At 37.3% G+C, this 24,663-nt stretch overlaps 1 protein-coding gene across 1 annotated transcript in view; it reads right to left on the bottom strand.

Annotated features, from left to right (window-relative positions):
• SMARCC1 (SWI/SNF related, matrix associated, actin dependent regulator of chromatin subfamily c member 1) overlaps positions 1–24,663 on the bottom strand; it is a 171,992-nt gene that overhangs the window by 73,433 nt on the left and 73,896 nt on the right. The window contains exons 12-19 of the mRNA XM_038566605.1: positions 23,967–24,026; positions 20,095–20,132; positions 16,216–16,337; positions 12,475–12,546; positions 10,201–10,314; positions 9,245–9,398; positions 8,649–8,762; positions 2,760–2,819 (exon numbers count right to left, since the gene is read on the bottom strand). Coding sequence (XP_038422533.1) covers positions 2,760–2,819; positions 8,649–8,762; positions 9,245–9,398; positions 10,201–10,314; positions 12,475–12,546; positions 16,216–16,337; positions 20,095–20,132; positions 23,967–24,026 — 734 coding nt within the window. The remainder of the gene's footprint in view (positions 1–2,759; positions 2,820–8,648; positions 8,763–9,244; positions 9,399–10,200; positions 10,315–12,474; positions 12,547–16,215; positions 16,338–20,094; positions 20,133–23,966; positions 24,027–24,663) is intronic.

The following is a 24,663-nucleotide window of genomic DNA, read 5'->3' as shown; positions in this document are numbered from 1 at the left end:
ACCATCCAAGCATGATGGCTGTCTGAAGGAAAAGCACTGTGCAATCACTTGAGTTTCGAGCTCAACTAGCCATTTTCATAGATCATTTTTACTAGAACAAAGGGCTAACACACCATAGTTTATAGGCACAGTTATCTGGCAGACATCTTCTGATCAGTACAGGAATTCCAACCTGCTCCATTTTCCAGTGGGCAAGTTCACCCTGCCTTAGGCATCATGGTCGGCCTCTGTTCTGGGGAGGTCACCATCTCGATGCCAAACTTGATGCAGACACCCAGGTGGCAGAGTGTACTCTTGTGGAGAATCCTGGGCCTTAAGCAATCCTTCTCCCTTAGCCTCCTGAGTATGTGGAACATACTTGCCACCACAATGGCCCACTGGACATTTTCTCAAAAGTAAACAGGACTCTCAAAAATTCACTTCTAGGGGCACCAGAGTGGCTCAGTTAATCATCTGACTCTTGATCTTAGGTCAGGTCTTAATCTTAGGGCCAAGTTTGAGCCCTACATTGAGATCGAGCTTACTTAAAAAAAAAAAAAAAAAAAAAAGTAATAAAAAATAAAAGGTAATGCACTTCAAAACAAAACAACTATTTGTTGCCAATGATTACATGAAAATTAGAATTCTGAAAAATACGTACTTGCCACAAAAGTCTATCCTACAGAAATATTTATAATTATTTGAAAAGGCCATTGAGATACCCTTCCCATTTCCAAATACGTATCCAGGTCATGCCAGATTTTCTCAATATACATAAATTAAAACAGCATGTATGATGGAAAACAAGTATAAAAATCCAGCTGTATTCTAATAAGCCAGACATTACAGATATGGCTAATGCACATCACACTTTTCACTAATATCTTTTATTTTTCCAAGTCTGTTTCTCATAAAAATGTTAACTTGCAACAGGTTATTGTTATTTTTAAGTGAATTAGTTTTCGCAGTTTTAATTTACAACACAGAAAATACCAACAAAAACTCTTTGAAGTCCTTGATATAATTTTTAAGAGTGTAAGAACATCCTAAGACCCAAAAAATTTGAGAACTGCTGACCTAGTCTAATCTTCTATTCGATGCTTGATTTCTAAACTGCAAACATTACATGTGATATACAAGTTTGGACCAGACGAATACTCTACTGAAACGGAGCTCTCTTCCTCTGTCAATTCATTGCTCTAAAGTTATAAATGGAGCCAGCACTGTAAGTTACCAGCAGCAATCACCTCCTTCCTCCAACTTGACCCCACTAATCAAACTAGAAAACCACATGTTTGTTTTCCCAGCATCACTTGCAGTACTTGGTGAGCTGAAACCCATTTTGATCAATGAGGTAGAAAGACTGACGAGTGGGTTCTGATTAAGCTTTTCATTCCAAGAACAGGCTTCAGGAATGCCCTTTCCAATTTTCTTCCTATTTTGAATGGGGTTATGAAGCCAGGGAACAAACCAGCCCTCCTGTGACCAGAAGAGAACACATGGGAAACAGAACATGGACATCTAAAGAAAGTGGAATAAAACAATAGAAAAGGCAGGAACCTGATGATATACTTGAGCAGTGAAAAGAATGCTGGGAGACATCTAAGTGGCTTAGTTGGTTAAGTGTCTGGCTTCGGCTCAAGGGTCCTGGGATCGAGGCCCCGTGTCAGGCTCACTGCTGAGCCAGAAGTCTTCTCCTTCTCCTTCTACTTCTCCCCATCCTACTTGTGCATTTGCACTCTCTCTCAAATAAATAAACAGAATCTTAAAAAATGGAACTGCCAATCTAAAAACAGCCAGTTGAACAAAAACCCAGTGTCCTTTTGGTTTGATCTATTGCTAGTTAGATTTTCTGTTCTTTATAGACAAAAGCATTCCTAGTAGATTTCACAGTAAACTAACTCATTTAGGTCTAATGTAGATCTCAAATGCACATTCTAACCACAAATACTAAGTAGTGTCAGTCTTCACTTTACCCAATGATTTTTCTATGACAAAAGACAAATGGTCCTTCTTCAGAAATTGCAAATAATTATGGAACCCAATATTCTCTATTTCTTACTCTCTAGGATAGAAATAATTGCTAAGATCTACCTGTGTAAGTATTTGCAATAATCTCCAAAGACATGAAGAAATCCAAAAAGCATTCAACAAGCTGAATGACAGGTATCTTGAACTGTCACTGGTTTACCACAGTGTTCTGCATTCAAGAACAAAATAGTTATTTTCAGGGACAGAGGTCTTTATCTACCTCTCTGGGATCCTTTTGAGAAATATGGAGGTTGTAGACTCAAATGCATACACGCACTAGAGAATGCAATGAAGATGACTGAGGTGGGCTAAGTTGAAAGAAAACTGTAATCAGAAGAAACATTCCACTTCAAAGGAACATCTGCTACTACAGGTCAGCCAATTATTGCTACATGGGAATTAGGTGCCACAATTGCCAGATCTTCCAATTTTGGAGTAAAAATCAGAAATCTAGATTACTCTTACAAAGCTCTAGTATTTGTTTCATAGTGGCAAAGATTTAAAATAAAACAATCCAACCTGGGCCAAAAACACACATATCCAGTCTTGATCTTCCCTACTGATAGCCAGTACATCACTTCAAGGTATGATATTTAAATAATGATGGTTCAAAAAAATTCTATTGAAACTCAATACATGGTTCAAAAAACTTTAGGACTAATTTCCAAGATGTATTTCAAATGTGAGTCACCCAAACTAAGTACCCATCTCCTGTGTGGATATAGGGTCTCCGCTATCAATGTGCTTACCTCCAGGAGCAGGAGGGTCTCCTGTTCAGTCCATTCTCTTCCGGCACTAGCACCTTTACTCTGAAAAAACAAAACCAGAAGTTAGGTACTCATTCCAGAAGGCTGAATATAGCTTGGCAGGAGTCCCTTCAAAGTATGGGGGGCTATTTTGTGCAAACCATCAAATAAATCCCTGAGCAACAGGAATAGAACACTTAAGGACTCTCAACTTCCAACAGAAAGGCAGACCCATTTCAACAGTTTCTTGCTGTCTATCAAGGACTTACAGACCATTTAGATATATTATTTCTATTGTTTTGACTTTTGAAGATATATTTTAATGCATACCACGAATTGGCTATATTATAAACATAATGCAAGTATCTGGTATGACTTGAAGGAAGTACTTTTTCCAAGATTCAAAGACAAACTGTACTACACATAAATTATTCTGAAGGATTCTTTGTTCCAATTGCAACAAGTTCATATTCTCATTTTTAACACCTCTTGATTAAAATAATCACCAAACGATTCCTTAAACTTCAAATCCCTCTTCCCATAAGATTCTCTTTTAATTGACAGTTCACGTAGCACAGAAGTAAAAGAAAGCCAACTTTGTGTTATATAAAAATTAGGATTTATCAATTGATTCACACTTCTTGAGTTGTAAGCCCTGCTCCATTCATAGACTGGCAAAGGACTGGATGTGTGGTATACCTGATATTATTCTAACATATCCCTTCTCTGAAAACTATTTGGGAAGATTACAATTTAATAAGTGAGAGTATTTCTATACTCTGTGATTTCCTTGTGACAATAAAGCTGCTCAAATTATTCAATGCCGCCTTTCTGCATAACTGTGCTACATACCGTGGGTAAAAATTAAATTGTAATTTGCTAGGTTTCCATGGTATTCAATACATATCATTCTGAAATTTTTGCAAAAAATGTATTAAAAATAACTAGTCCTTTAAATAGAGAATAAAGAGGAATCTAAGCATTGTAGAATTCAAGTCTTACAGCATGACTCTGTGAGAAGAAAAAATGCATATAGCTGTAATTCATAATACATTGTTCAGATTCTTTTTTTTTAATGAGATTTTATTTATTTATTCATGAGAGAGACAGAGAGAGAGAGAGGCAGAGACACAGGCAGAGGAAGAAGCAGGCTCCCTGCAAGGAGCCCAATGTGCGAATCAATCCCGGGACTCCAGGATCATGCACTTAACCCAAGGCAGGCACTAAAACTCTGAGCCACCCAGGGATCCCCATTGTTCAGATTACTTAAGGATTACTTTGTAATGATAAATGTTCATCTATTAATCAACCAACCTCAGAAGTGACAGTCAAGCAGATCTGGAGCTCCAAGAGGAACATATTTCATTAACATTTCACCCAAATTCTAAAGAAAACAAATTTGAATACAGGGAAGATCTGAATAGAACCTAAATGTGATGGTATTTATTGGGTAGGTGCGCAGCAAGCATTTCTCCACTTCTCAGCCACAAAGTGTAGTTTTCCCTCTCGATAAAAACTGACTCTGGGAAGAGTATATAATCTCAACAGGGCCCATGAGACGTTTGTGGCCGTTTCTGGAGAATTTTAGAAATTGGTTCTTTTCTATCTATTGAGGTAGAATGTATGTATAATACCCAAATTTTAGGTGTACAGTTAAATACAATTTCATATATACACCCATGTAACAACCACTCAAATCAACATCCAAGGAGTCTCTCCTTTAAACTACAAGTTGACAGAAACTCACAGAAGTACACATTATTCTCAATTCTATAATCACAGGTTAGTTTTTCTTGGATCTGAACTTTATAAAACCATTCAGTGTGTAGTCTGTGGGTCTGGCTTAATATTATATCAGTGACATTCAACCACATTATTCTTAAGAATAAAATTATTTTCATTTCTGTGTTAATATCACATTGTTTGAATAAACCACAATTTACCCATTATTGCTTGATCACTGTTTACAGCTTTTGGCTATCTTAGATAAGGCTGCTAAGGACATCCATGCACATTTTTTAATATATTTATTCTTTTTTAAACTCATTTATCTTATTTATTTAGCCACGAGCTTGGTGACTGGGTATACGTATATTTAGCTATAATAGTGTTCCCTCCACTTTCATTTCCTAGAAGAGTTTATATAGGTTGGTATTATTTATTCCTTAAATGTTTGGTACAAAAGCATCAGAATCATTTGGGCCTACAGTTTTGTTTTCAGGAAGGTGTTTCACTACATACAGATATAATAGATACAAGGCTATTAAGTGCATTAGTTTCCTGTGGCTACTATAATCAAATTATCAACAAACTTAATGGCCTAAAATAACAAAAATTCATTCTCTCACAGCTGAGGACGCTAGAAGTTCAAATCAACACAACTGAGAAAAAAGTCAAGGTGTTAGCAGGGCCACACTCCCTGTGGATGCTCTCAGAGAATTCATTCTATACTTCTCCCGCTTTCTAATGGCTGCTGCAAACTCGTTGGTTTGTAGCCACCTCATTTGAACCTGTGCACCCAAGATCATACTGCCCTTTCCTCTTCTGTCTGCAAATAATCTCTCAGGGTTCATCTCTTATAAGAATACATGTCATGAGGGTACCTGGGTGACTCAGTTAAGTCTCTGACTCTCAACTTTAGCTCAGGTTATGATGACCTTAGGGTTGTGAGATCAAGTTCTGAGTCAGGCTCCATGATGGATGAGGAATCTGCTTAAGATTCTCTTTCTCCCAGGACGCTTGGGTGGCTCAGTGGTTAAGCACCTGCCTTCGGCTCAGGGCATGATCCCGGGGTCCCGTGATCAAGAAGAACCGCATCGGGCTCCCTGCATGGAGCCTGTTTCTCCCTCTGCCTGTGTGTCTGCCTGTCTCTCATGAATAAATAAATAAAATCTTTAAAAAAAAATTTCTCTCGTTTCTTTTGTGATCTTTGTGTCTTTTCTTCTTGACCACTCTAGAGACTTATCAAATTTATTGATCCTTTCAAATAACCATCTTCTTATTTCATTAATTTTCTATTGTTTTTCTGTTTTTGGTTTTTAGCTTAATTCTGTTGTGATCGGGATCCCTTGGGTTGGCTCAGCGGTTTAGCGACTGCCTTTGGCCCAGAGCGTGATCCTGGGGTTCTGGGATCGAGTCCTACATCAGGCTCCCTGCGTGGGACCTGCTTCTCCCTCTCCATCTCTGCCTCAATCTCTCTCTGTCTCTCATGAATAAATAAAATTTTTTTAAAAATTCTGTTGTGATCACTCAACCACATTTATATCACATGTATGAAATCATACAACCATATTTTACAGTAACACTCCTTTAAAATTTCTTGAGACTCATTTTATGGCTTAGTATTGAAGATATCTTGGTGAGTGTTCCCCAAGAACTTTAAAGGAATGTGTTTTAAGGGCGCTGGAGTGGCTCAGTTGGTTAAGCATCAGCCTTCACAGCTCAGGTCATGATCTTGGGTCCTCAGTGGGGAGTCTGCTTTTCCCTCTCCCTGCGCACCCCCCCCCCCCACCACACTCTCTCAAATAAATAAAATCTTTAAAAAAAAATGTGTTTTTACTGTTATTTTGCATACAGCCTTCTACATACCAAATAGGTCATATTGGTTTACAGTGCTGGTCTAAGTCTTATCTTACTTTCAATCTACCTATTCTACCAATTACTGAGAAGGCACTGCTGAAATTTCCAACTATAATTGTGTGTCTGCCTATTGTTCCTTTCTATCAGTTTTTGCTTTATATATTTTGAAGTTTTTAAATTAACTGTATACATATTTAAGAAAATTATGTCCTTTTGATTAACTCCTTTATTATATTGAAAGGTGAATGTTTAATTCTGGTAAAATAACCTGTCCTTTAACCCTAAAGCCTAATTTGTGCTAACTTTTGCAATATTAACAGAATGACCCTGGTGTTCTTTGATTAATGTTTAGAAGGTATGCCTTTTCTCATTCTTTTTATGTTTCAAGTGGAGTTCTTGTAGACAATGTATGCTTGTACTTAGTTTTTTATGCAATTTGACAATCTCTGCTGCTTAACAGGAATATTAGAACTACTTACATTTAAGGTTATTACTAGCCCTGGGGCCATATGTACACCTACCATATTGCTATTTTCTACTCAGCACATCTATCCCCCCTGTCTTTCTTCTTCATTCTCTCTTATGGAGTAAAGTTTTTTGGAGTGTTATTATTTTTATCTCCATTATTAATTTATTAGTTACAGATCTTTAAACACCCTATGCTTTATAATATTCATCTCTAACTTGTCCTGGTATATCTTCAAACACTACTTTACACATGGCATCTAGTAGAAGAACTTTAATACAGTATACTTCCAATTCCCCCTCCTATACCTTGAGCCATGTTTGTTCTTTAACATTTATATGTTGTAAACCTAAAGATATATTGTTACCATTTTTAGTTCGAAAAGTTTATTTATTTATTTATTTTTTACTACGAATTAGGAGAAAACCTCTTTTTCGCTGACTGAAGTGTTGACCTCTTCTGGCACTTTCACATGGATCCAGTCCTCTTCCAAAATGCTTTGCAAAGTATTACATAGTTTAACCTGAATCAGCATTTTTATCACATTTCTAAATGATATCAGGACTTTTAAGTCCATGTAATTGTCTTCTTTCTGCCACTTTGGTCATTTCTCTAAGGTATAACCCCCCAAAACAATCACCGTTTAAACAGTCCATATTCCTTTATATTTAATCATACTTTCATTCTTTCCCCTGGACCTATTCCTTCCTAGTCATGTGCATCCATCAGGGATCAAAGTCCTTCATCCTGAAAAACCTCCCTCAGTTTTCCTACACTGTGTACTAGTAATGCCCTCATTCCTTTATCAATGTCTTTATTGCCTTTCACTTTTGAAAGGTACTTCTACTGCATACAGAACTCCAGAACAGCTTCATTTTCAGCGTTTTTAAAGGTTATTATGCTGTTCTCTGGCTTCTGGTGTTTCTGTTGAAAAGTCAGACATCAGTTTTATGACTGTTCCTTTGAATTTAATGTGTTCTCCAACTTGCTCACTGCCTCAAAATGTGGCTGTTTTTAAGATTCGGTTTTTAAGATAAGTTTAAGCATGATATGACTGAACATGGTTTCCTCTGTATCCAACTTTGGATCTGTTCAGATTCTCTTATGAGTTGGTATCTTTTTTTTTTTTTTAATCAAAAATGTTCAGCCATTACATCTTCAAATACACTTCTGCTTCATTCTTTCTCTTCTTACAGGTGTCTAATGATAAACACGCGTCCCTTGCATTCTGTTTTCTGTCCTCCTCCCTCACCCAGCTGGCTCTACTACCCAGTCTGAGCTTATTTATTTATTTATTAGAAAGATTTTTATTTATTTATTAATGTAGACACACAGAGAGAGGCAGAGACATTGGCAGAGGGAAAAGCAGGCTCCATGCAGGAAGCCCGATGTGGGACTCAATCCCGGATCCAGCATCACGCCCTGAGCCAAAAGCAGACATTCAACTGCTGAGCCACCCAGGCACCCCCAGTCTGAGCTCATTTAATCCTGTCTTCTGTTGTGCTCAACCTGCTGCTAAAATCACCCAATGAGTTAATTTCGGGTGTATTTTTTTAATTATCCAATATTCATTTGATTCTTTGTATAGATTCCAATTATGCTGAAATTCTCCACTTTTTCTCATTTTATTTAACATATTAATCAGAGTTAGTTTAAAATACCTACCATTCTAACCATACAGAAAAAATGGTAAATGACTTGTTTTATAAAATGCCAACAGAGTAAGTAGAATGTGTACCCTTTTACATTATAGACAGTTAAGTTTCTTATGAAAAATGACACTTCTTAGGACAAAGAAGAGGACATGCTGGATTGCAGCCCAGTTGTTTCTAGAAAAAAGTCCTTACCTTTGCTAAGGTTTTCTTGGAGTAAATGTCAGTGCGAAGACCAAAGTTCTGCAAATCAATTGGTTTCTCCTTGTTCTTCTCAGGAAAATTTAACATCTGCTGAGCAGCAGGGACCTAGGAGTTGGACAAATGATAGATGGCTGTATTAACCTCTACAAAGTAAGGGGGGATAGAAGGTTTTACAGTACTGTTTAATACTGACATGTAAGGAGATTTTATTAAAAAAATAAATATCCAAACCTTTGCCCTACACTTCCAACATTGCAACATACTATATAAGCAACATTTTTCTGCCTCTCTTAAATCCCAGAGAAAACAGTAAACAGATTTTCTTTAATATGCTCTACCATTTCATGTAAAGAACAATTCTTGCCCTAGACTCATGCTACTCTAACTTAAGGCTATATAAAATCTGGTTAACATACTAATCTTTTCAAGAATGTATGTGTGTGGATATCCACTTTCCAAAAGTTAGGAAAGGGAAGAAGTTTCACACATCAGTGTATAATCAGTGTAATAATAATGCCTGATACTAGTTTTTTAGTGTAATAATTACTAATACTAAAACTATAATATTAATGTAATAATTAAGTTACCTGAGGTGATCGAAGATGTAGAGGCACAAGCCCAGAGGGGGTATCAGCTAACACATTAAAATGAGGAGTAGGAGGAGGTCCCATTGCCATGGGTCGACTTTCTGGATCCACTTGGTAATTAACAAGCCCCCACTGCTCTAAAAAGGCATGAACCCTGGAAGAGTAAAGCTCATAAAGTTAAAATCTAGGGAATGTATCTCATTTCCTTCATAACCATTATCGCATTTCATTAAAAAATAAAAACAACAAAACAAGTAAATGTTCTCTGCAGGCTATGAACCATCATAAAGTTAATTAACAATTTTGGTTTGTTGTATGAGGGACAATTTCTGTAAATTCAAAATAATATTGACAGCAAAGCGGGATCCCTGGGTGGCGCAGCGGTTTGGCGCCTGCCTTTGGCCCAGGGCGCCATCCTGGAGACCCAGGATCGAATCCCACATCGGGCTCCCGGTGCATGGAGCCTGCTTCTCCCTCTGCCTATGTCTCTGCCTCTCTCTCTCTCTCTGTGACTATCATAAATAAATAAAAATTAAAAAAAAAAAAATATTGACAGCAAAGCACCCCAAAACCCAGTACAAAGCCTAATTATTTCAATCACAGAAATCAGAGAACAAATGTTCATTGAAGTCCATGGTGAAAGAACTCACACACAGACCAAATTCAAACAGAAGATTCACATGTGATTTGCTTCTTTAGATAGATCTACTGTACAGAGCTTATCCACTCTCCATCCCTGGTCGTTTTAGGATTTCATTATAAAACAAAAGATGTCAGTTATAAAAATCTTAAAATGAGGAGAAAATGCCACGGTATTAAATATACAACTAAATAAAAGATATTTGATTAAGGTATTTTATTAAGAAAGAAAAGATCTTGTTTCATCAAACATTAAACAGCAATGCATCAGTAACCACCTAAAGTGAAGTGTCTGAGAAAAACTCAGGCATCTTTACCTCATCACAGCACACACGTCTCCAGTCAAGTTCCTCCGACAAGCAGTGCTGGTTAAATACTCTTGTGGGTTTAGGCGATATGTGTCAATCATAAAATTTCGATATGCCAAGTATCTAAAAAGCAGAGGCAAAATTCATAAGGCAGACACACATCCTTTCAGAAATAACAACTCACAGAGCCCAAAATTATCATATTCCAACCAAATCCACCAAAAAGTCAATATTCCAACCAACAATAGTATTGACTATTTACAGTCATGAATGTAACTAAGGATAAAAACCCCTAATATGCAAAAGAAAACCCACTATTATTTAAAAACAATAAATAAAATGGAGTAAAATCTGATGAAGTTAAAGTAACACAGGGCGCCTGGCTGGCTTAGTTGATAGAGCATGTGACTCTTGATCTTGGGGAGGGGAGTTCAAGACCCACAATGGGTAGAGTTCGCTTAAAAATGATGATGATAATAGTAATGTGAACATAAATACAAAAGTGGTCACAGTGGTGAATGGATAAATCCTTAGTTCCCTGCTGAATTTGCAAATAACACCTGGTCACTTAGGCTGTCTCCCAACTACTGTGTATCCTACCATAATTCATTTAAATCTCACAATTTCTTCATAAAGTAGGGTTTACTACTATCATCTCATTTATCAACAAGCAAATTAAAGCACAGAGTGATTAAAAACTGTGTCCTAGACCACAAGGCTAGTAACTATGGAGCTAGAATTCAACATGGTGGAGGGAGATACTCTGGAATCTATGCTCTTAACACATGTTCCATCTCATCTCTATATTCTTCCTAGAGCTACATGTGGGTCAGGTCAGTGGCTATATACCCAGTTAGGCAAGGACTAGAACCCATGAGGGCAAAATCAAAGCTAAGACAAGAACAGATAAAAAAAAGAGAGAGAGAGAGAGAAACTGATTTTTTGAGTCACAGCAGATTTCACAACATCCCTAAGCATTTCTATGACAAAATATTTAAAACAAGTGAAAAGAAGCTAGAGAGCTAGCAAAAGTTCTCACCACAAAAGTAAAACAAAAATCTAGCAAGTTAAGGGTGACTACATCAGAGTAGAGAAGGTACCCTGCTCAAAAAAGCTCTCGTATATGGACAAGTGGATAAACAAAGATCTAAAGATAAATTTTTAGATTTACGGAAACTAAAATGCTAAATTGTGCTTTTAAACAAGAGACTGCCAAGAACTGGAACTATTTACAAATGGTAGCAATTGCCAAGTTAGCCAAAAGAATATACCATGTCTAACTAGATGAAAAAAAATTATCAGGGTTTCTTATACCAAATCTGTGATTGTGGTTTTAAATGAATCCTTACAGCTTTGTTATAGAAAGGTTGAATTATCTTTGACATCTAATCTTCAAATCTCAAACTATCATGGACAATCTTTTACAAGAAAATATTATTCAATTATTCCAATATGTGTTTTATGTGGACAGTTATCCTTCTCTACCAATTTAAATAAGAGACATCTATTTGTGAAGTCATGTGAGCATAGCAAACAATGAATTAATACTAAAAGGTAATATACAGAAAAGTATTTATAGTATGATATAGGTATGGATTTATTTTCGGGGACAGCGTTTCCAGAAATGTGTTTTTAGTGGTCACTAGGCAAAGGCAAAAATACTTCCTGACAAGATTCTTCCATCCAATACAAGATTCTGTATTTCCAATGCAAAAGCACAACAATGTTTTATGTACTTAGGACCGATTTACAGGCAGCTATGTCATATTTGGCATTCTTTAAATTACTAGTCATTCATCAGGAAAATTAGATAAAGATTCCCACTTTCTCCTAAATTATTATACATAAATATATGTTATCTATAATACATATGTATATATAAAGTAAGGTAAGAACTGTTAGGGAGAAACCTAAACCTGTTTTAGTGAATGCCTGTTACTGAATCCAATCTCAGCTGTTAAAAGCTGACAGGCTTGTAGTTCAAGGTTGTAGGTACAAGATGTGAATGAAGGTAGAAAAAATCCAGAACAATTTCCTTACAGCAAGGAATTCTGTGTGGCTAAGATATGAACACTGTTCTGAATGGAATAACACATTGGCAAACTTCCACACATTAGCAAAAATGAACTAAAAAATATGCTTTAAAAAACCTCTGCCCCCCCCCCCAAAAAAAAAAAAAAAAAAACCTCTGCCCAACACATTCAAATGAATAAATTTTCTAGACACTGGCCCCATTCTAAAGTAAGTAATAGTATCAGGATTACATCTTCACATTTCACTCACATTTCTGGAGTCTTGGATTTGTTTTTTCCATTGAAAAACTCAGGAAGAGCACGCCGTTCAATCACGTGAATACTGGGGAATGGAAAAAAGTCCTCTTAGAAAAATAAAATCTTGAAATTTGAGCTGTTTAATTTTTAAAGTAAAACTGATAAATCCAAAAACTGAGCATTATTTTTAAAAATTAATTGGCTTGTAAAAGTTCCTATGTATTAACAGGCTATATTAAAGAAAGCTTTCCCTCTCTCACCCTTGATAGTTAATTGTAGTTTTTCTATTCCTGTAACCAAACTCAAAAACTTCTACCAACGCAGTGAAAGTTACAGATTTTATAATGTTCTTGACATAACACATGACAAGCCACAAAATACAAAGAGTTCTTTGGAAATTGGCTGACAGACATCATAGTACTTAGCATGGCAACAAACTGATGAAGTGAACCACTGGTCAAAAGATGATGGCATTTACAATAATCAGTTTCTCAAGCTCTTTTTTTTAAATATTTTATTTATCTATTCATGAGAGACAGAGAGAGAGAGAGGCAGACACAGGCAGAGGGAGAAGCAGGCTCCATACAGGGAGCCCGATGTGGGACTCGATCCCAGGTCTCCGGGATCAGGCCCTGGGCCGAAGGTGGCGCTAAACCCCTGAGCCGCCAGGGCTGCCCTGTTTCTCAAACTCTTAACATCAGTGCGGTCTTTCGCCCAGTCCTCAGAAACTCTGTGCTAAGCTGAATTTTTTTAAAAGATTTCAGCAATCTACTGCGTTTAAAAAAATTATAGAACGGATTTTTAATATTGAGATAAAGACACTGATAATTTTAGGGATGCTTGGTTGGCTCAGCAGTTGAGCATCTGCCTTTTGCTCAGGGCGTGATCCTGGATCGAGTCCCACATAAGGCTCCCTACATGGAGCCTGCTTCTCCTTCTCCCTAGGTCTTTGCCTCTCTCTCTAGGTCTTTCACGAATAAATAAATAAAAATCTTAAAAAAAAAAAAAAAGACACTGATAATTTTATAAAATGTTACAATAAGCACTATAGAGATTATGTAAAAATCAGGCCTAATGCACTATACAAATGACCCAACTGTGTATCTATTACAAAGATTTTGACACTAATCAACATTTTTACTGATGACATGTTCCAGTTTCTTAGTGGCTTTCAAGACATGCAACATGTACTGGTTATGCAGGGAAGATCAAATCAATCTGTGAATGTAACCAAAGGCTTTGTCTGGCTGGCTTAGTCAATAGAGTATGTGACTCTAGATCTCAGGATCCTGAGTTCAAGCCCCAAGGTGGGCACAGACTTCACTTAAACAGTGAAAGGGGGGGGGGGGGGTGGCAGCCTGGGTGGCTCAGCAGTTTAGGGCCACCTTCGGCCCAGGGCATGATCCTGGAGACCTGGGATCGAGTCCCACATCAGGTTCCCTGCATGGAGCCTGCTTCTCCCTCTGCCTGTGTCTCTACCTCTCTCTCTCTCATGAATAAATAAATAAAATCTTTAAAAAAAAAAAAAAAAAAGCATTCACTCTTGCATTATTTGGGAACATTTAAATTGTTTGAGTGGGCTCTGTACTGCCAAATACTACAAATACAATTAACTACCTGAAAGCACCTAGAAAGATAATTTCTAAGACGAATTAATGCTATATAGATATGTGCAATGACTTCCCAAGTTTTACTATAAAAATAGTTGTAAGTAATTAAATATAGAGTTCTAATATACCTCATTGCTTTATTGCTAAAGGTTAGGAAGAGCCAAAAAAAAACACAATTTCTATATTCACCCAAGAACAAAACACACATGAATGTTTAACCCAAAGTGCTTTCTTTTTCTGAAGTGCTTGCAGTTGATTCCTTAGGTTCTAAGAAAGAGTCAGGAAGAATCAGAAAACCTGAGTTCTTCCAACTGTCAACTGCAACTGTGGAACACTTCCACTGATGGGTCTTTATCTACTAAGCAGGGACGTGATTTACATCTCCACTATCCATAAGAGCAAGCTTTGTGACATGCAATGGTTATGATGTAAATGAGTGGTTCTGCAACCTATAAAAACCTAACAAGTTATACACTGTTATGACTGCACTTTTTTAATTTTAAAGGAAAAGTACGCTAGTTTTTCAAGTGTGTCCTTTAAACCATTCTGAATCTGACCATGTAATTACAATTACTAACAGTGAGACTGAGACACATCCACATTTAAAAATACCTTGACACATCAATATAATGAAGACTGGCCTTCAAAAAAGAGCTATATACTTACTCTGAGTCCCATGTTCTATTTATTTGAAACATTTAGAAGTGGCATTCAGAGTTGATCTTAAAAGCATGCAGAGAAGTCTCAATATTAGACTCATATTCTGTGGTTTCAGGGAAAACTTAGGTATTGTTCCAAGGGATTCATCCATCCTATTCTTTTAAATTGGCTTCTAAAGAAGGCATTATTAGTTAAAGAGAGGAATTCTTTTTAAACTTCATTATTATTTTTTAAGATTTTATTTTAAGCAATCTCTACACCCAACGTGGGGTTTGAACTTATAACCCCATGATCAAGAGTCACACACTCCACCAACTGGCCAGCGAGGTGTCCCTAACATTTTAAAATCATATAACGAAGACCAATATTATGAGTATTTTACTATTAATAAATATTTGCCTATCTGAAATGTCACTGATTCTAAATAAGTTAAGCCTAAACCTACAAAGTTTTACAATCCCTAGGTACAATACAACTTAGTTTCCATCCCTCACCTGTTTTAATATATATATTTTTTAAGATTTTATTTATTTTTTTTTTAATTTTAATTTTTATTTATTTATGATAGTCACACAGAGAGAGGCAGAGACACAGGCAGAGGGAGAAGCAGGCTCCATGCACCAGGAGCCCGATGTGGGATTCAATCCCGGGTCTCCAGGATCACACCCTGGGCCAAAGGCAGGTGCCAAACCGCTGCGCCACCCAGGGATCCCCTAAGATTTTATTTATTGGTTTAGCGCCTGCCTTTGGCCCAGGGCGCGATCCTGGAGACCCAGGATCGAATCCATGGCGGGCTCCCAGTGCATGGAGCTGCTTCTACCTCTGCCTGTGTCTCTGCCTCTCTCTGTCTCTTTCTGTGTGACTATCATAAATAAATAAAAAATTTTTAAAAATTAAAAAAAAAAAAGATTTTATTTATTTATTCATGAGAGAGACAGAGAGAGAGAGAGAGAGAGAGAGAGGCAGAGACACAGGCAGAGGGAGAAGCAGGCTCCATGCAGGGAGCCCGACATGGGACTCAATCCCAGGTCTCGAGGATCAGGCCCTGGACTGAAGGTGGCGCTAAACCACTGAGCCACCAGGGCTGCCCCCCTCAACTGCTTTAAAGAACACATTCCAGGGATCCCTGGGTGGCGCAGCGGTTAGCGCCTGCCTTTGGCCCAGGGCGCGGTCCTGGGGACCCGGGATCGAATCCCACGTTGGGCTCCTGGTGCATGGAGCCTGCTTCTCCCTCTGCCTGTGTCTCTGCCTCTCTCTCTCTGTGTGTGACTATCATAATAAATAAAAATTAAAAAAAAAAAAAAGACTTAAAAAAAAAAAAAGAACACATACCAAAGTAAAAATGAAAATCACTTTCCATTTCTCTTCATCCAATTTGACAGTAATTAGTGACATAGGGATTTGGGCAGAAAGACCCAACATAATTTCTGGGAAGTTTTCCCACATCTAAGTACTGTATTTACAGGTATACACGGCCCACTCACCAGTTGTAATCAAACCAAGATGCATAGCTAGGAATAATAATGTGATTGGTCTGCTCTGTCACATTATCTTCTCCAGGGTCAAGTGAGCGACTCTGATCACCTTTGCTAGGATCGTCATCTTCCTACAGAAAAGAAGCCAGAGTTTAGAGAAACAGAGAACTACAGAGACATGTAACAACTTTCAAACTTCTCATATTAGGGCACAAAATGAAGCTACCTGATCCAAATTCAAGGCTCTGAAAAACAAATTTCAAATGAAAATGGCCTTTCACAGTTTTTAAAGTACCTCTATAAGATGTCCAGATGACACAGATTTTATTCCTCTCTTTTACAGATGAGGGAATCAACTCAGAGAAGGCCCAAAATTTTTCCCACAATAGCTTGCTTCTTACTTCCAGTTTTATCGATTTCAAGGGTCACAAATCTAAATGACTAGTTCTCAAGTTATTTATAAGGAAGTGACTTAAGGGCAGCCCCGGTGGCCCAGAGGTTTAGCACCGTCTTCGGCCCGGGGTGTGATCCTGGAGACCTGGGATCAAGTCCCACATCAGGCTCCCTGCATGGAGTCTGCTTCTCCCTCTGCCTGTGTCTCTGCTCCCCTTCCCCCCGCAACCCGGTCTATCCTGAATAAATAAATAAAATCTTTAAAAAAAAAAAAAAGGAGGTGACTTAAGACACTAATAAGGCATAAGCTTTCCCCTACCAAAGACTGATCAGTAACTATCTGCTAGTGGCCATATGCACCGTACCTCTTTCATTCCTCACAATAACAGTTATTATCACCTCTTTAATGGAGAAGTAAATGCTGCACAGAGCTGGGAGGTTCTAAACAAAGCGTAACTCCATAAAGCCCAGTTTGAGGACCTTCAATCACTTTCACTGCTGAAAGTTCTGATTTTTATCAGATTCATTGGAGGTTTTACAAATGATTCCACCTAAAAACCTGGCCTGGCTAATAAAATAATTTAAAAATCACTGCTTTGGGTCAAAACCTAAAAATAGTTCTTATGCTACCAGTAAATACTTTTTTTCCCAGTAAATACTTTTAAATAAGAGCATTATGTAATATATAGTTTATATTCAAATAGATCCAATTAACACAGAAATGCCCTTTATACATTTTCCTCCCTAAACCAGAACCTGATCAAAGAATCCACACATTATATGATACTCACATCTTTTTAGTTTCTTGCCTTCCTTTGAAAGGGGCTACTTTATGACCTTCAAATGTTTCAAAATTCCAGACCAAACGACTTGTGCAATATCTAACAATCTCTATTTATCTTACTCATTCATCATAATTAACTTTTGATCACACATTTTTATCAAGAATACCAGAGGAAATAATTTTTTGACAAATTTTTTCCAATTTTCTACAGTTATATCATTGTATCTATCAACCTTTCATCTATAGTGTTTTACTGTTTGTATTCTTATGAAATTCTTTTCTATTAAGAACCAAATTTTGGGGATCCTTGGGTGGCTCAGCAGTTTAACACCTGCCTTCAGCCCAGAGCCTGATCCTGGAGTCCTGGGATTGAGTCCCACATCGGGCTCCCTGCATGGAGCCTGCTTCTCCTTCTGCCTGTGTCTCTGTCTCTCTCTCGCTCTCTCATGAATAAATAAAATTTTTAAAAATCTAAAAAAAAAGAACTAAATTTTGAATCGTACTCTTTTATACTGGTTCCATGGTTTAATTTCTATCTTTAAGTTAATTCATCGTAAATGTCTTGTGTTACAGTATTTGAAGTGAGGATCTAGTGTTACTGCCTAGAAACTTAGGACAATTAATTTCCTTAAGATTAATGAATATCGAAAAAAATATAATGTATGAAAGCCCCAAGGAAACTCTCGTTGTTACTTAAATGATGTTGAAACAATTCTGAGGACAAGGGTGAGAAATGTTATTTCCCAAAACAGGGGAGCTAGTAAAAGAATATGCTCATGCGTTAATGCATTTTTGAGGTACAGATGTCAGAAACTCAATTAGAACGCAAAAAAAGTTCCTTTATAACCAGGAAGAAACTAGCACTGCAATTATTAAGCCAATAACTTATTATTTAATTATCTGAGTGAGGGCATGCATAGGATGACATCCTGGGACTAGCAGTCAGAGTAACTACTTCTAACCAGTTTAGGTTTCAGTTATATAATAGACTTGGCCTTGGTTTCAAGATACCCTCTACAAGATAGGGTTTACCCTCCTGGCATAAAAAAAAAAAAATCTTCTACAGGTCAATTTTTTTGGCTTTTTATTTGGTTTTATTATCACACAATAGTATTTACACTAAATGATGACATTTTTTTACAAATATAACAGTTGTTAATGGTTCTTAAGTAGCTCTTTAATAAAGAAGTCTGGTTTTAAAGAAAAAAATCATATAGTTGCCTGGCTGGCTCAGCTGGTGGAGCGTGCGATCTCGGCGTTGTGAGTTTGAGCCCCATGTTGGGTGTCGAGCTTACTTAAAAATAGAATCTTTAGGGCACCTGAGTGGCTCAGTTGGTTAGTGCCTGACTCTTGGTTTCAGCTCAGGTCATGATCTCATGGGTCGTGGGATGACTCCGAGCTCAGTGAGGAATCTGCTTTTAAGATTCTCCTCCTCTTTTCCTCCCTCTACTTGCACAAGCACAGGCATGCACGCTCTCTAAAATAAACAAATCTTAATATATGTATCTTTAAAAAAAGAATAAATAGAGCAATTCAGTTAAAGAACCTTATATAGACGAGTTTCTTGAAAGTTTTAGGGAAATTCTATCATAAATAGGTTCATTCCTTGAATGTATTAAAAAAAGAAACAAGGGGCAGCCCCGGTGGCGCAGTGGTTTGGCACCGCCTGCAGCCCGGGGTGTGATCCTGGAGACCCGGGATTGAGTCCCACATCAGGCTTCCTGCATGAAGCCTGCTTCTCCCTCTGCCTGTGTCTCTGCCTCTCTCTCGCTCTCTCTGAATGAATAAATAAATAAATCTTAGAAAGAGAGAGAGAGAGAGAGAGAAAGAAAGAAAGTCAGTCAGTCAATTTGGGGGATTTCTCTGACTCAATGAAAAAGAATTATCCATTTTCAACAAAGTAAGGAAGTTATTTCAAGGAGATTGCTATTTTAAGGATTAGGGGTTACACTTAATAACAGTCATATATGAGTTTGAATGAACAATGGGCCATTTACTAAAAAGGAAAGGAAAATCCTGCCTTAAATCCAACATCTTTCAACAGCATAATTATTGCTATGTCTCTACCATAGGACTGATGAAACAGAAAGTAGCTGATTTTAAGGGTTCAAAAAAAGTTGACAATATGCTCAAAGGTGGTACTGGCTATGTGCTGAAGATGCACTCAGAGAAATGGAAATGAGAAAGCCAAGGCAACCTGCTCATCTGTCCTGTCAGAGGACACTTCGAACACTGTAGTCAACTGATTACTACACTTTGCAACCAGGGTTATAAGAGAACCAGAAACTAGAGCATAAGAGGAACACTACATAAGAAGACAGAAACTTCTTTTCGACAAAATTTTAGGAATCAAGAAAGACTTAATCAGTGGTGTGTTTTTAAAAAAAAAAAAAAATCAGAAGGACCTCAAAAGTGAACATTTTTTTTAAAGGATTTTATTTATTTATTCATGAGAGAGACACAGAGAGAGACAGAGAGAGGCAGAGACACAGGTATAGGGAGAAGCAGGCTCCACACAGGTAGCCGAGCCCAATGTGGGACTTGATATCAGGACTCTAGGATCACACCCTGAGCCAAAGGCCAATGCTTAACTGCTGAGCCAGGAGTCCCAAAAGTGAACATTTCTAAGGACAACTCCAATCAGTGCTTCTGCTCCATACATAGGACCCCTAGACAGCTACTTCTGCAACAGACCCTAACTAAATTGTTACCTTTCCTCCTGTTGTGACTGTTTCTTCATCCTGCTCATCTGTAAAATCAAAATATACAATTTATTTAAAAAACAGGTAAACACTCTTTGTATTACTTGAAAACTTCAAGGTAATTTTAAAAATTTTAAGTAATTGTTACAAACAGACAAAAGGAAAGAAATAGAGCATTATTAAAACAGATCCACCTCTAGTAATTCAGTAAATTGGAATTGTACACAGAAGCAAAAAACTGAGAACTTCAAAGCATTAATAATTAAAAATTTCCAAGAACAGGGAATTTATAATTAATTACTGCTGGGGCTATTATCTTAGTCATGATCTTGCTAATAAAAGGTAAGGGACTTGATTAGGGCTCTTGTCTCCTGAGGTTTGATGAAACAAAGTAATGACATTTTGGATCTCAGAGGAAATGAATGAAGGAAATGAGGAGTAAAGAAAAGACATGAAAATCAATCACTGCAGACAAAGTCCTGGTAAGAGTGTTAATGTCTTCTAAGGATAGCGGACTCCGGGACCTAAATGCTGGTCTGGCAAAAGAAAAGGAAAGGAGTAAACCCAACTATAAAATAATCCAGGCAGCTGATTTCCATAATGAAAAGTTAAAGTGCCAGTGTGTCTACTGTTTAAATACGAATGAAGGCTATGTTTGTATTATAATGGCAAAGTTGATTAACTGTGACAGAGACCTTGGGCCCTGTCTAAAATCTTCACTACCTGGCCCTTTACTGAGTTAAGAATGCCAACCTCTACTTTAGGGAATACACAAAGATGATAATACATGAACAGGCAGCCCCCAAACTTTCAAATGTATTTTACAGAGTGCCTCTACTACGTGCCAGTCACAGTCCAAATGCTAAGGACACAATAAAGAACAAGAATAGGGCCCTGTCTTCATGGAGTCTACATTCCAGTTAGGAGTGGCAGGAGATGGAAGAGAAAACACACAAAAAGATATCAGATGGTATCAGAAGAAAACAAATCAATATATTTTAGAGAGGGGCTGGGTGGGTGAACCCTTCCAAGTACGTAACGAGGGAAGCCTGTCTGAAAAGCTTAACATTTTACCTAAAATGTAAGGAAAAGACAAAGCAAGCATTTCCCATAGAGGATGCAGCGTGGTAAAAGGGCCTCAAGTGGGAATGGACCTGACCCCTTCACAAATCTCAAAGGTCATTATGAGCATGAACAAAGTCTGGAAGAAATGAGCACAGCACAAAAGCAGAGTGCAGTCAAAGCATTGGCACGAAAGGTAGACAGACTTGGACCTGAGTCTATGCTCTGTCACTTAACAGCTCTATGCTTGGAAACATTACTGAATCCCTCAAGACTCCACTTCCTCATCAATGACATGGGGCTAACATGGTTTTACAGTGAAAAGCAAACATATGCAGAATACCTGGCAGGTACTCATGCAAAACAGAAATGGATACTGTTGCTTGATTTGGAAGTGAGACAAACATCTGCTAGCAGGAATACAGGATTCCCTGTGTGGTAAATAAATTATGGTCATCTGGCTCTACAGAGCAACTACTTTTATTCTAGGAAGGGATGAACAAGATTGTCAAAAATGAACTTTGTGTCCTCTGGATCTTGTTTAACCACACAATAACCAGTTTCTTCCTATATGGTGGGAACACAACCTAATGATCTCTCTCTGATCAAACTATATACCATTTAAATTAAGTTTGACAGATTTCTGTCCCTAAGATAGTCCTGTACCCAATGGAAATAGACTTCTAATAATACTGAAGTAGAAGGGACAGATATCCTGGTTACTGATTCCTAAATGGTAACTATACACATTCTCTTCCTCCTTCCAGATGTGGACAATCACATGCTCACCTCAGCCGCTGGATCTTGACCTTTTGGATATTTCAAAACAGAACAAAACAGAAAAGGACTGAGTATGTGTAGAGCTAGGTGACAGAATATGGCAGAATATGGACCAGTTAAAACAATTTCTAGTTGATGGATCAGTCACCTCCCACCATGGTTCAGGTTACACCTAATGTACAAAGCCAGATGCTTCAGTGATACATGGAGAGCGTGCTGGTCCTTGGAGGGGAGGCCAGGACAACAGTTTCATATTCCACAGGCTCTAGCTCTCCAGCTGTGATGAGCACAATCTTCAGCAACAGGACCCTTACTATTTATTTAGACCTCAAACCATTCACAAATACAAAGGGAAGATCTCTTATTCCCAGAATTAAAAATCTTGACCCAACTGACACCTCTATCCATTTGACTCCTTTGATAAAGTCTATTACAAAATCATTGCTATCTCCACTTCTAAAAGAATAATTATCTACTCCCTTAAAACTACAGATTGATTTTTCAGGATATCTACTCAAAAAATACAAACTGCTTAAAAACTTGTCCCTGTGAAGATAATCAAGTCTTAACAAGCATTTACCTGGTAACATTATCAAAAATAAAAAAGCCTGCATACAGCTGGTTTTGTTTTCCAGACCTTTGATTCAGTGAATAAGTATCAGTTGTGGAATAGGCAATATAAAAATTTATAGAAAATGGAAATTATTAATATTCTACGATTAATGTTAAAGACGATTAAAAGAGGAATAATGTTTTGACATTTCTTTTTCTTTATTTTGTTGACCTAACACCACCTTTACATAAATTGTCATCAAGACAATTTTCTATTTCTACTTTTGACATAATAAAAAATGGAATCATCTACTGATATTCAGTGACAGGCTTAAAGCCAGAAAAAGGGAGGATGCAGTGAAATGAAGTAGAAAAACTCTCCGAACTACCTACTCAAAGCTGTCATCAAGAATTTCTGAAAAAGGGGCGGCTAGGAAAGCTCAGTCAGTTTAGCGGCTGATTCTTGATTTTCACTCAGGTCAATGATCTGGGTCCTGGGATCCAGCCCTGAGTTGGCTCCGCAATCAGCAGGGAGTCTACTTGAAGATTCTCTCTCCCTCTGCCCTTCCCCTAGCTCCTGTGCTTGCATGCTCTCTCAAAAATAAACAAACTTTTGTGTGTGTTGTGGGGGGATTTGGGGAGGGCAAGAATCCAATTTGTTTGAAATACAGAATTCACTTAGTGAGGAGATAGAGAAATTAAAGTCTCATTTTCCACATCAGGAAATCCTGAATATCCTTTTCAGGTATAAAATTTCCCTGAAGTCAAAATTTTAGTATATACTGAAAACGTGAGGTTCTCCTTTGATTTTTTTTTTCTTATTAAAGATTTTATTTGAGAGAGAGCAAGTGAGGTAGACAGCAAGAGCGGTGAAGAGGGGCAGAAGGAGAGAGAGAAGCAGGCTACCCGCTGAGCAGGGAGCCGGACACAGAACCCTGGGATTATGACCTGAGCCAAAGGCAGCCGCTTAACCTACTGAGCCACCAAGGAGCCCCTGCTTTGATTTTTATAAGAAAGAAATTGAGATCCATATATAACTCAAGAACAAAGATGTTTAAAACTACCTCTATTTTTTTAAACCAGAACAACTGACTCCACTCTTTTCTACCCTAAAGCACATCCAATGCCTTCCTTATGAAAATGTACTCTGTAATTTGCAAATACTGTGAATGGATAATGTGATTCTCATTTTACACTATTTAGAAAGCTAGAAGAAATAATTTAGAAAATAAAGGATTTAATACTCAATAGACTTTTGTTCTGAAGATGCAAAATCAAATCAGTAAAAATGGAAAAAATGAATCACAGGAAATTAAATTTCCTGATATGGCAGCAAAAAAAACAAATGACAGTGATGCTAAGGGAGCCATGGTCAATGTCCTTTCCAGGATAGCAAGTGCAGCGACATTTCTCAGAAAGAATTTTCAGAGGAGCTGAATCTTTGAGAGAGAAAAACACAGAAGTGTATAGACTATTTTGGTTTTTACCTAGATCTGCTACAGTTCCTCCTTTAACAGGTGTATTTTCACTGTCCTTCTTTGGGTTCACTAGAAAGAAAAAAAAAAAGAATCATGTTTTGGAGGAAAGTTCCACTTTTTTAAAAGAAGAAAAAAGAATAAAAGAGGATTAAAAACTACCTAAGTCTCACAGCAAATTTGTCATTCAATGTTCACCTTCATGAAAAACTCCAGGCCCAACAGAGAAATATTAATACTTACTGTAACAGACTGCATTTTGTAATTAATTTCCTAAGCTCCAATATTTTTTCATGACAAATGAAAATACAAAAATATAGAGAGCAAAACCTGAAAGAACCTTTCAATCCCTTCCCTCCAATTTTTTATTACATTTTCTGTGCATTTGTTGATTCCCATTTTTGATAAACTAAGGAAAAATACCTTTTATACATCTATGTAGACTTTAAAACCCTAAATCTTACAGAAACATTACATACTGTGCTTCTTCCTTAACATTCTACTTTTTTCATTCAACAGTGTGCCTGTATGACCTTTCCATGTTAAATATTTTTAATTAAATTATATCTCTTTCATTTTTAGTAAATCCACTGTGTCCATGGATGGATCATGATGTAACAAGCTCTGTATTAATGGTAACTGGAGTTTATTTGCAATCTTCTACTGTAACCTAATCGACATTCTCTTTTTTTTTTATAAATTATTTTAT

Source organism: Canis lupus, chromosome 20 (assembly GCF_011100685.1).
Source record: "Canis lupus familiaris isolate Mischka breed German Shepherd chromosome 20, alternate assembly UU_Cfam_GSD_1.0, whole genome shotgun sequence".
Lineage (NCBI taxonomy): Eukaryota > Metazoa > Chordata > Mammalia > Carnivora > Canidae > Canis > Canis lupus.
The sequence above is the reverse complement of the archived record's forward strand: the minus strand, read 5'-3'. Positions and strand labels throughout refer to the sequence as shown.